Below are 13065 nucleotides of genomic sequence, written 5' to 3' on the forward strand. Positions count from 1 at the left end.
CACCTGTAATCCCAGCGGCTCGGGAGGCTGAGGCAGGAGGATCTTGAGTTCAAAGCCAGCCTCAGCAATGGCAAGGCGCTAAGCAGCTCAGTGAGACCCTGTCTCTAAAATACAAAACAGGGCTGGGGATGTGGCTCAGTGGTTAGACGCCCCTGAATTCAATCCCCGGTACCCCTCAAAAGAGTTTAGGGCTTTTTACCTCGAGGATGTCGAGGGTTTCAACTATTCTGACAAAGGGACAGTTACCAGTTTCTGGAACTAGCTGCCTTGTAGCCAGCACCTGAAAACCACTTGCATGCAGGGAAGTAGGCCCACAGTCATGAAAGTCACCTGAATACAAACTTAAGCACAGAGAATGTCCATGACCTTCAGGATTTGCTACAGTCTATTTTTTTTTAAGACAAATGGCGAGATCACAGTCACCATTAAAACTCATTAAGTGCCAAGCTTTCAATTCTGCAAACACAATGATTGCTTCGAAGTTAACACAAGTGGTTTATTTGTTGCTCAATTTAAGTTTTTATAGGTGTTCCACATCTGGGATGATGGAACAAAATGAGTTTTAAGGTACCGTAAAACAACTCAGCCCCTCATCCGAGCCCCGGTTGCTCTTGGAAAATCCCTCATCCCAGAGCATCTGATGAAGGCAATGAATCCAAGCAATGTCCCTGCAGGGAATGTGCCGGAGGGAGACTGGAAAAGGTGAGAGGGTGACATTTCATCCACAGGACTGCACATGCTGCAAGGGCCTCCGTGACCCTTCCTGTCCCCCAGGCTTCTGATCAACACTGCCCCACAGACACTGGGCGGCGGATCTAGCCCTGCAGGCTCAACAGATGCTCTGCAAGATTTAGAAAACCAGGGACAAAAAAACATGGCTTTCCTCATCGAGGAAGGGAACTGTTGGACAATCAGCCATCCAATCTGAAAGAAAAGAGTTCTAAATCTCACGGTATGCAAAAGTATACCACAACACATCACGCATAAAATCCACTTCCTGTGGATGAGAAACAGGAGAGGGGCAGGGGCAGGTAGTGAGGCAGAGTCGGCGCAAAGCCCCAACCAGCCTGAGCGTCAACAACGCTCACTAGCTTGTGACCCGGAACGCCCCCGTGCCTCGGTCTCCCCACGGGACAAAACGGAAAATAACAAAAGATTAAACCAGTCCCTGTGAGCAGGTAGCACAGCACCTCGAGTGGAGTAAAGGCTGCACAGGTGGCAGCTGCCATTTTTATGATTTTGTAACTGGGGCAAAGAGAAAGCCTCCCTGGGAAGAGAAAATTCAGAACCACAAAGGAAGATGGACAAGTTGGACATCAGACAAAGGAAAAGTCTCTGGACACTGAGATGTGCCCCAGGGAAAGCTGAAGACCATGGGGGCTCAGAGAGATCCACAAGCGCCCCCGGACCGCTGGCTGGGTCCTCCGCCGCGAGGACTGACAGGCCAGGGCCACAGCAGGAGAGCCCCGAGAAGTGCACACGGCCCACGAGTTTGCGCAGAAGTGCCCACCGATCCACGCTTACAGCCTCATGTTAGAGCAATCAACCCCACACTGCAAACAGAAAAATCACCACGGCGCTGGGCACTGCACCAGCTGGGCACCGCCTACAGGGAGGGGCTGGAACACTTTTTTTTTTTTTTTTTTGATGTAGAAAAACAGTTCATTGGAGGAGTTTCCTGCTATGGCTAAGCAAAGAAGCTGGGGGTACAGAACCCAGCAATATTTTAACAACTTTTTATTGGTGCACCTCATTTATACAGAATGGGTGGTCATCATTCTTAAGGACCAGTGGAAAAGCACAACCCTCCCCATCCTGGAACAGTGGGATACTAATGTTCCCTACTACACTACCACTAATATCAAAACACCGCAGACCACCTCAGTGTACATCAACGAGAGCAGTTAATAAATGGAATACTACATAGCCACCAAAAAAATAACCTAGATCTGTATTACTGACCTGAAATGATTTTCATGATGAAAAGTTACATAGAAAAAAATGTTACATGGAAAAAGCAAGTTGAATGCACAGCACATGCCTATATCTAGAGTTTTCAAGCGAACAGTATGCGTGTGTGCACGCACATACAGACACACAAATGCACTTGCACTTCTATCTGCAGAAACACAGAAGAGTCAGGAGGATACAAACTAAACACACAGTGATTTGCTTCTGGAGAGTAAAGTCAGGGAGTACAACACATACTTTCACTTTAAAAGGTATTTAAAATATACTTAAAGATATTTTTAAAGGGGGGGGCTCAGGGATAATACCATTAACACACAGTATAAATCCAATTTTGTAAAACACCAATGTCACGTACAAAATTCAGGAAATGAAAATGTGTCACTGCGTGGTACGATCAGGTTGAGAGTCATTTTCTCTTCTCCTGCTGGAGTTTTCAAACATTTTTTTACAGTGAACACACGCTACTCGTTATACTCCTACCATACAAAATAAGCAATCTCTATTTCATTTCTAGCCTACACTTGAGGCAAACATGGGATGCGAACGTTGTAAGAAATAATTAAGAGCACGGCAGTATTTTAACAGGGTCTGATGCCTCCTTTCCTCTCCCCAGGAAGGACTAGGGGAAGAGAGGGAGAGAGGAAAACTTTGCATTGAAGTCCTAGAAAAGAAGTCCTAGGTTCATGGTTGTAAAATTGGTTTTACAACAAGTGGGGTATTAAGCACTGGGATTTAAAAAAAAAAAAACCAAATGCATCTAATACAATTTCAGCTCCATTACGTGGAGTCTACAGTGTGGATCCCACAGGTAACTCTGGCCTCACCATCCTGACGTGAGGGTGTGGACGAAGCCAGAACCAGAGGGCCCCAAAGACAGCATGAGACTACAGCCACCAGCTGTACGCATGAAGGCTTGCCAGAGGGTTCCAATGGAGGGACACTTCTCCCCCGGGGAGCCAACCCTCCACAACATGCCACTGGCCACAGGCTGGCCAGATGCTCCTGCTGGGGTGCAAGAGTGACCTGTTCCCAGCACGAACCTGCCCCAAGGACGTCTAGTCCTGCAACCTCCTAGAGTCCCCCTGAAGAGGACTGGTAGCTGGAGGAATTGCTACAGCCAGCCTGAGCAGTCCGACCCAGGTCCCCGGGGCCCAGGTGTTGTGTCCCAGCCCAGGTAAGGAGCCCGAAATCTCGCCATCCAGGGGAGGAAGCAAACTTCAGACCCCTAGCCGCTCTGGAGAAGGAGGGCGGAAGGCTCAATGTGCTAAAATCGACCCAAATGTCCAGCCCTTCACACCTTCTAGATCGCCTGCAGGAAAGTGCTCCCCTCCTTTCAGGGTTGAGTTGAAGGGACCAAGGTGGGGGGAGAAGGCGCTGGAGGCACACACAGCGACAAAGACGTCTACCGAATGAGAAAACAGGGATGGAGGAAGCTGGCTCCGGAACCACCAGGCGACCAGAGGACACCTGCGCCTGGCCTGAAACACACAGCCAGGCCGGCCGCTCCCCAGGGATTCATGCCCTCTGCCATCAGAGCAAGACAAAGGTCACCAGTGGCTGCCAGTGGGTCTCCAGACCCACCCCCTTCTCCCAGTGCACTCGGTGAGGAGATGGAGAACGGAGATTTCAAACCAAAGTGACTTCTGACTGTGGGTGTCCGTCTGTCACACGGGGTGTTATGGCTCTACTGGAAAAGGGGGCCCTGGTGAGTGTCTCATGCATCAGGAGAGAAGCGAGAAGGAGGCTGCACAACAGGGAGTCTCTCGCGTCCTTCCACACGACATATTTCTCAGGGGACAGCAAGAGTAGAAGCCCAAGGGAGGTGTGTGGGTGTGTGTGTGTGTGTGTGTGTGTGTGTGTGTGTGTGTGTGTCTGTCTACATCATGCCTTGACCCTACAGCCACTTTCAGCCAAGTAAAGGTGGCTCAGACACTGGCTTCTCATCTCCCATTTGCCTTGCTGACCCAGGGGCTCAGATGCGGCCCAGACACAAAGCCGTGGCAGACAAGCCTCTCTGGATGTAATTTAAGCTGAGCATGAAACCTTGAGTCTTGGCCCAAACCAAAGTACCTCAGCTGGGAGCTGAGTAATGGACTCTGGTGGGGTCTTATCTACCTGCTCAAGTTGAAGGATTTCCCCTCCAATGACTCGCAGGTGAAGAAAGACATCAAACTGAACTAGACTGTCCTAGTTGGCAGGTGTGTGTGGGTTCCCAGCCGCCTATCTGTACCCCTCCATCCCCAAGAAGAAAAGACCATCAACTCCAGAGTCCGCCATCAATGTCAGGTAGACTAGAAGGCAAAATCAGCACAGGAGAGCTTCACCAACTGCCCCTCAGCCGCAGGCATCTGTCAGTACTGGTGGCTGTCCATCTAAGATGAGCAAGGGCACCCCACAACTCCGTGGTGGGGAAGCGGATGTATTTACATGTAAAAGCAGAAAATGTGGAATTGAGCTCTTGGAGCTCAGCGCCGGTGAACAGACAAGGACCTTCTGCACAGCACGCTTCCATTCCAGGTGAGTCACTAAGCACGGGGACCAAGAGCCCAACCTCCAAGCTCTGCTGGGGACTCTGGCAGAGGAACTCAGATGGCGAGTGTCAGGATACAGACACACAACCAAGGGGGGCTGGATGACTGCTAGCCACAATTTAAGACCAAAGACAAGGCTCAAGGAATTCCATCATGAACACTCTGCACAAGTCCCCTGAGGGTCCAGGGCAAAGAAATGGAGTTTCCAACTGATGCCCTGGGCTCTCCGGCCTTCCCCTCTCTACTCTACTTCCAGGGGAAAGAAAGGAAGAATACAGTGAATATTGATCTCATTTAAACACTGGCATTGTACAATAATCAAAACTAGCAATTCCAGGCAACAGGGAGAGTATCACCAGGCTTCCACGATTCGCCCAACCCTCTCTTATGGCTGGATTAGAAATCATCCCACGTGTTCAGAAAGTTCAGTCCTAATGTAGCAGCATTCAGGATCAAATGCTTGGGATCCAGAAGAATTTTTGGATTTTGGATTTTCTCTGGAATATTTTCACATACATAATCATTTGGAGGTATGTGCATATACATATTTGCATATGTTTTAGGGATGGGCCCAGATCTAAAAACGAAATTCATTTATGTACACCTTATGCACTCAGACCGAGGGGAATTTTTACCAGTATTCTAGCGCACCTGAGTTCTCACAGTGGGACGTCACATGAGGACAGGTGCGGGGACTTCCACCTGTGGCATCGCGCTGGCGCTCACAAAGCCTCAGGTCTTGGAGGATTTCAGATTTCAGATTTTCAGTCTTGGGATGTTCCACTGGTACCAGCATTTACGGCATCAAGGGCAGTGACCCTGGCACTGGTGTGAGGTCGGATGACAAACCAGAAAGCCACATCACTGCTCCTATCTCCTGAGACCGAGGGGGATCAAGCCTCTGCTGGATGGGAGAGGGCAGGGGACCTGCTGGGAGGCCAAAGACATCACAGCCACTTCAGTGGGTGCCACCGAAACCAACTTTGGGGGAATCTCCCTGGCCAATCATAAATAATTAGCCAGGAAAGCAGGACAGGGTGAGGTGGGAGGCCCGGCAGGGATGCGTAAGGCGGGCTGTGAGTGAGGAGCCCAGGGCCCTCCCAGGGTCAGCGCATCTGGGGCGGTTTCTCTAGCAGACAGTAAAGAACTCGATTACATCCAGTTAACTGGGCTCTAAACTGATTATGCATGTGCCGGGCTAATGGATTACATTAGCAAGAGGAAAAATAACATGTAATCAATCTCCATTTACTACAGGCCACACCAGGGCCTAGAGAAAAAGTGACTCTCAAACCACCTCCAAACCCCAGCCCGAATTCGTGGATGGACGAAAACCAGGGAGAGGGAGCCCCCCTTGGTGGCAAGTGAAGTTTATCTTAGTCACACTGAGGGATAAAGGGGCTCAGGGCAAGCACTGGAATGATAATCCTGTCTGTGTCGTCCAGGAAATGAGTGGGAGAGCTCCCCCACCCCCAGCAGAGCCTCGGCAAGCAGGGACATTCATTCCCCAGCGACTAATGAGACCACACTAAGGACCTGAGGCTCCTGCTGCAGGAAATGCTACCGTGAACCTCAGGGGCTGGTCACAGTGACATGCGATGAACGCAAGGTGCTGGCACCTCTCCTTTGAACCTTGGTTCCTATACTCTACCCACATGCCGCACTTAACAAAACCCGTGACCCATGTCTTGAGCAAGGGCGCCCACCACCCCAAAGAACAAGACAAAATCTAATAAGGCCCAGGAGGAAGCGCAGAAAATCAGCCTGCTTCTCCCATCCTCCCTAAAAGCACCTTGCCCTGACTCTCTGGGTGTGATCCACAGACACCATTTGGGGCACAAATGGGGATATTCTTAGAAAGTCCTCTGGGGTCCAGGCCCTTCAAAAGCAAAGCCACGTGCCTGGTAGACTTTTAATCGAGCTTCTGACCACGAGCAGGATGCACCCTGGACAGTCAGTCACCTGTGCACATTTGGAATCTAAACGGCAACCTTTTCCCTCGGATAGAAGAGGCCAGCTTTGTGCCAACTCTAAATGACCCTTCATCAAAGTTGCAGACCACCTTCAGTGGCCACACCAAGCCCTCTTTACAAATTTTACTCGGTCGGATCCTTTGGAAATTCATTTTTTCCACTGGTTTTTCCATAAGCTTTTCCCGACCATTTCAGCACCACCCTGTGGCCCGTTAGACCTCCAGTTTCAATGGACTGCAAAAAGCCTTTTCTATCAATGGTGGTACAAAACTAAGCTAGTCCAGGAAGGTTCTGCCCACTTAAGATACGGGAGTTGGCTGCTTGCTGTCCAGACCTTTCCAGTACATGATAGCTGGAGTTAGCAGACAGTTCCAGAACATTCTACACACATTTTCTCGATCTTTTTTTTCCTCCTTTCCCTAAAATGGTTTCTTGTCCGTGGCATGAAGTGCTCCCACCACCCTGAGAATGAGCGACCGTGAGATGAATTAGTCACTGACCCAGCAGAGACCCGTGTGGACAAAGGATGAGAAGCCTTCCTTACGTGGGGTCTCTCTTTAAAATGACAGTGAGGGGGGGAGTCACACTCGCTCAGGGCCAGCAGAAATGGGGACCCTCCTGGGCCCAAGGAGGTGAGCGACGGTGTGAAAGGAAAGAGGAGAGACTGATAATAAAAGTGAGGAAAATGGAAAGAGAGCGTGAGGGAGTGGAAGGTATGTGGAAGGAGGCTGGGGAGATTTATGGCGATTTGTACCTGATTGTTCATACTAAAGCCATTATGGGATGATTAGAGAAAAAGGTGAGGTTTTAAGTCCAGTGAAAATCAATAGAAACGTCTGGAGCAATCCTGCCGTGCAAGTGAAAGGACTATTTACAGTATCCGGAGCCCCTCCTCCTCTGTTACTGCCTACGGAGTCCAGAGGAGGATGGGGAGAGGGGTTAGAAAGGAGGAGGAGGCAGGAAAGAGGGAAGGGGACAGAGGATGGAGGGGGAGAGGCACAGGAGGGGCCTAGGAAAAAAGAGGGTGATCTGGAAAAGGAACAGAAAGGGACATCAAACATAGGAAGCAGGGACAATAAGGAGCAAAGGGCTCCCCTCCTTGACCCCGCTGCTCCCCAGCCCGTCTGCCACCTTCCAGCCTGCAGATGATCTGCTCCTTGTTTATCAGTCACCTCCACCCCGCAGAACGCAGAAGCTTTGTGAGGCCAGGGACCGTGCGTGGGTCGACTGTATACACTACCGTAGGCGCATGCCCAGAACAGTGTCCTGTATGCAGAAGGTGCTGGGTGTGTACCTGGTGGTTGAGGAGTGAATGAACGAACCGTCCCGGGGCATCCAGGAGAAAAGGAATAGAAAGAAGGGAGAAGATTGGAAAACAGGAGACCCGTCTTCTGAAAGAGAGAGAATCATCGCAGAAGCCAATGATGAGCACGGAGAGCCGAGCATCAAGAAAGTTGGGGCAGAAGGAGAACCACAGGATCCTAATGAACTGCTGTAAACAAGACCAGCCCCCTGAAACGGGGCGCCCCAGAACAGGAGCCTCCCGCCCCTTCCAGGGCCGGTGTGCCATGCTGCATGGCACGCCGGCTGGACCCTGACAGGGACAGTCCATCCCCTCTCAAGTGCTCTCCCATCTCCTAGGTATCCACACTCCATGCGGTGGGAGCGCCTGGGCCCTGAGGAGCCGGTCTTACCTTGTACAGCTTCAGGCTGGCCTCGTGCCTGGAGTTGACCGTGTGCAGCCGCAGTTTCTCCAGGCTGTTGGTGTAGTAGTCGCAGGCGTTGCACTTGAGGTGCACAGGGTTGCCGATGGCCACGCACTTGAGCCTCCACTCGTTGGCCTTGCCACCCTCCTTGATGTGGGCCACCAGCTGGTACTTCTGCACGTGCTTGTCCGTCTTGCAGTGCAGCTGGAAGTTGGCCTTGAGCTGGGTGTTGTAGCGGCAGAGCTTGCACTGGTAGGAGTCCCCCATCACGGCCTTCCACTCGTCCTCCGAGAGGCTGCGCTCCACGTTCATGTGCAGCCCCAGCATGTCCAGGTTGTCCGTCGTGAACTTGTTGCAGACGGCACACTGGAAGAGCTTCAGTGATGGGTCGTTGGTTTGGATGAAGCTCTCACCCAGGTTCATCAGTTCCTCCGACACCAGCTGCCCACCCCCGAGCCGCATGTCTAGGGGGATCTCACCGCCCACTGTGGGGAAGGACAGAGGAACAGAGTCAGAGGCCAGGCTCCCAGCAGAGGCACCACCCAGCCCTCTGCCACCTTCAATTTGGGTCCAAAGAGGGCAAGGTCACATTGCAAGTGTTACAAGGTGCTACTCGCTGGAAAACAAAGTCCATTTGCTGTGTGTGGATCTTTCTATGGACACCATGAGGTTTGTGGAAGGCTTCGTGTTTTCCTTCCTTAAGAAAAGAGTACCTAGGAGAAATTATGGACCATCACCTCTTGAATGACCCCAGTTCATTCCCTCTCTCAGGATCCAGGGAAAGTTAGGCATCAGTATCATTCATGGAGTATAACAAAAGACCCTCCAGAACTAGAAAAAAGTACAGCTACAACCCCGTATGTCCAATTCCAATGGGACCTGGGATTTATCTAAAGGAGCTCTAATGTCATTTTCTGCAATCAAGGAACTGTTTCATAAGCATGCTGTCCCGTGCACAGTCACCAGCCATGTGTGGCCAAGGAACACTTGAAAAGTGGCTAGTGCAACTGAGGAAAAGAATTCTTACTTGTAACTAATGTAAATGTAGACAGCCACGCATGGTTGGTGGCTGCTGTATGGGATGGCTCAGATCTAAAGTGAGGATTTCAGGAATATCTCTATGCTCCACCACGCTCCTCCAGTCAATATCCTACCAGTCCCTCTCCCACCTCACCGCTGGGACAGGCTCCCTCTCTCTGCACCATGAAAAATGTAGATCTCCTCTAGGTCACATCACTTTCTCTTTGTCAGTCAGGGATAACCACATACAGAGCCACAACACAGCTGGTGTCGCTTTCAGGGTACAGCCTCTCCAAGGCTGGGGAGAGGATAAGCCCAGCCTTATCCTCATTGACCCAGTGCCTAGCCCCCAATACCGATGTTCAAATATTGGCTGTGCCAGACAAGGCTCAAAAGAGCCAAAATGGTACATGCTCAGGCGTAGACTGAAATGGGCAGTGAAACTCCAAAGTCAGCTCCCAGTCCCTGAAAGGGGTCTGAGAAAGACCTCTCTACCCAGGTTCCTTCTCAGTCCATCACTGCCCCACATAAACTGGGGCAACTCACCTTCACTGGTGGTAAATTAATACAGGAAGCTCTCATTTACATCAGAGAAAGACCTGGAAGACGCTGCCTTCCATCCAGGGCTTAGAAGCACACAGTCACACAAGAGTTGAGCATCGGCTTCTATTTTCTGCCTCTCCCCTAAATACATGAATACTTTGAGCTATGAGGTCTGCCCCCAAGCCCCAACTGATATTTAAACTTGACCTTTTACATGTGGTTGGACTGAGGTTATTTATTTATTTTCTTTAATGATTGATTAGAATTCAAGTTGGTGGTTCATAAAAAAAAAAAAAAAGATTTTCTTTCTTAAATGATTTTCTTATTTATGCTACTCAGGGTACCTCAAGTGAAAAGATCAGCACAGGTTACACTAAGCAAGACGGGTTGCGTTTGAAGTCTGCGAGCAGTCTAGCAAGCCACAGAAATCTTCACACATGCATTCCAGAAGGCTTCGGAAGCCTTCTGCTTGCTGTCTTTTGCCATCTCCCCTGGTGAGAGGAGACACAACTATGACGTTCTTTTTAGGACAAGAGAGAGGGAAAAAAAAAAAAAAAAAGCCCACCGCATCCCTTAATGGGTACGAAGGCCAGACAACATCTACAAAACATGCTCCGTGTTTAGTTAAAGCAGAAACTGCCCGGAGGGTAAGACAAGGAGCAAACATATATTTGTTTCTGATGCCAACCACCTGAAGCAGCAAATCTTTCCCACTTTTTAAATTTAACCTGAGCGCATCAATATTGCTCTGAAGAGAAATTCAGCTGTCACTTGCTGGATGCCTGAGTGAAAATTGGAAGTCCTCAGAACGCACAGAGAAAAGAAGTCCCTGTTCCCATTCCAGGCTCTTCAGATGAAATGCAAATCACAGAGCAGAGGAGTGGTGAGAGGAGCCGGGGACAGGCAGGCCCAAACTCACTCAGACTGCAGGGAAACAGCAGGGCTTTAAGGATCCCACAACGCATGAGGGTGGAAGGAACATACTCAGCTCCCAGGAGGTGGAGGAACCTCACCCAGCAGGGAGGAGAGCCCTTCCCAAGTAGGAGCTTAGCAAGGCTTTGCTCTCGAGCCCGCCTGGAATAGTCTTGGCGCCCATCGCCCTACACACCACCAACCTTAGCACTGGGGATCTGCACACTGCCATGTGAGCCCACCCAGAACCACATCCTGAGAGAAGCACGTGGATTCAGTGACACATCCTACAAGGAACAGAAACAGGAGCTTCACGCAGGTGTTCTGTGGCTGCCTGGCTACTGAGGAATCAACCAGATGCCCCCAAAGCAACCCCTTCCTCAGTGCTGTGCTAAATTCCAGTACCAGGATATGCTATGCTAACTCCAGTTAAAGGGATGTTTGTGAAGACATTCATATGGTCTCAAGACTAATATCTGGTCTACAAAGAGTGGCCAAAACAGACCAGAACAAGGGTGCTAACCCTCTCCATGTTAAAGTCTTCCTGAAAGTAAGAAACCATGAGAATGATAACTGTAAGCAGGAGTATATTTGCTCTCTGCAAAACCCAGTGATCTCTAGTAATACCTATGGCTATTTCATAAATGGTCTAAGAGAAAAAAAAAAAAAAAAAAAAAAAAAAAAACAGCAGAGCTGCAAACAGAACTGAAAGTTACACCTTTTTTTCATTTGCATATGTTGGTTTCTCCCACTGAGGTTTTCCGACCTCAATTGTAAGCCCTTCCAACACTTCCTGTCATCTCCACATCCACTCAAGCTTCCAGCACAAAGCATTTGTAACTGTCATCATCTCAACAGACCCTGTGGCCCAAAGAATGCACAGGATGTCTCCAAAGACTCACCTCATCTGACAAGTGGTGACACTGGAAACTCAAGGGCCCTTCTTGACTGAGCTGGATAAAGTCCCTGGAGGAAGAGTTCTCTCCTCTTTAGCAAAGTAAGAGAGGCTCTCTTATGTATGTCTAGAACACCAGGATTCATTCCTCTGTGTCTCTGGTACCTACCACGATACCCAGGATAGTGCCTGATGGACTTTGGATTCATGGATACTTGGTGGAAAAGCTAAATCATTTCTCTCCTTCTCAATTCAAGCCTTCGCAACCCATTTTAAAGGTAGCGAAACAGACCTTGTTTTGATCCAGTATGAACCCCTCCGTTTTCTGTCTTTGTTCCACCCACGTGATGTCTAGTTTACTCCAAAGAGCAGCTTCCCAAGATTTTAAATCACTAGACTGGAAAACTCCAATCCAGAGTGGCTTTAAAAAAAAAAAAAAAAAAAGCCTTCGGAGTCCTGAAGCCCATCCTCCAGTGAGCATGGAGAAAAATAAGATCCCGCTGTCTTTATTATGATTGACCAGGTGGTAAGACATCTTCGGGACATTTGGTAATAACGGATCATACAGGATCAATGGGTTAATGTTTCAAGATGGAACATAAGATCAAAATATCACAAATTCAAAGTGAAATACAAAGCAGGAAAAGCAATAGAATTCTCTGAGATATAATTCATCAGCAAGAAAAATGATCACTAAAACACCAGAGACCTGCAAGGTGGTGAGGGCTGACCCTACAGCATTCACCAAAAACCATCTCAGAATGGCCCTTGCCACATTTTGTTGCCAAGAACAACTTATCCCCATGTCAGTAATGGGATACCACTTAACTCACGCCATTGCCACTGACCCCAAGAGGGTTGGGTCGCAGTCCGAGAATGGAAGTCGGGCAGGACCCCCATCTGAATCACAAGAGGTGGGGCAAGAGAGGCTCAACCATCATGCTGGCCTTCACAAAACCAATCTGTAAATTTTCTTACTAGCATGACTCTCACAAAAGTGGTTGTGACTCTTTCTACCTAAAGACCCAGTTTTCAGCATCCAAATCCTATATACCCTTGGCCCTATTTCAGATGTATTAAGCCAATGATTAAGACTCGATGGTATGGTTTGGATAAATGTCCCCTCAAGGCCCGTGTGTTAAAGACTTTCTCCCCAGCATGTGGCACTACTGGGTGGTGGAACCTTGAAGAGGTGGGGCCGAGTTGCAATCTTCTGATCATATGGGCATGTACCCAGGAAAAGGATGTTGGGTAGCTTCCTTCGCCAAGTACTCCTGCCACAATGTACTGCTTCACCACATGCCCAAAAGCTGCCAGGTCAACTGTGGACTTCAGCTTTCAGAGCTGTGAGCCAAAATAAACCTTTTGTCTTTATAAAATGACTGTCTCTGGTATCTGTTACAGTATCAGTCGAGTAACACATAGTGACTAGACCTGGCCAACTCTAAAGCACAGCTGCCTCGCGTGGCAGCAAAAGGCTCCATTAACCAGCGCCCAACTGCTATTAAAACTTA

The 13065-nt window shown here is 49.3% G+C and overlaps 1 protein-coding gene across 4 annotated transcripts in view; it reads right to left on the bottom strand.

Annotated features, from left to right (window-relative positions):
- Positions 1-13065, bottom strand: part of Zfhx3 (zinc finger homeobox 3) — a 264272-nt gene that overhangs the window by 136183 nt on the left and 115024 nt on the right. For all 4 annotated transcript variants that reach the window (XR_007105362.1, XM_047527802.1, XM_047527801.1 and 1 more), the window contains one exon: positions 8170-8666. Coding sequence is in view for 3 of the 4 variants with exons in the window: in XM_047527802.1 (XP_047383758.1) it covers positions 8170-8666 (497 nt within the window). In the remaining variant the exon portion in view is untranslated. The remainder of the gene's footprint in view (positions 1-8169; positions 8667-13065) is intronic.

The sequence above is a fragment of the Sciurus carolinensis genome, chromosome 16 (assembly GCF_902686445.1).
Source record: "Sciurus carolinensis chromosome 16, mSciCar1.2, whole genome shotgun sequence".
In the NCBI taxonomy this organism is placed as follows: domain Eukaryota; kingdom Metazoa; phylum Chordata; class Mammalia; order Rodentia; family Sciuridae; genus Sciurus; species Sciurus carolinensis.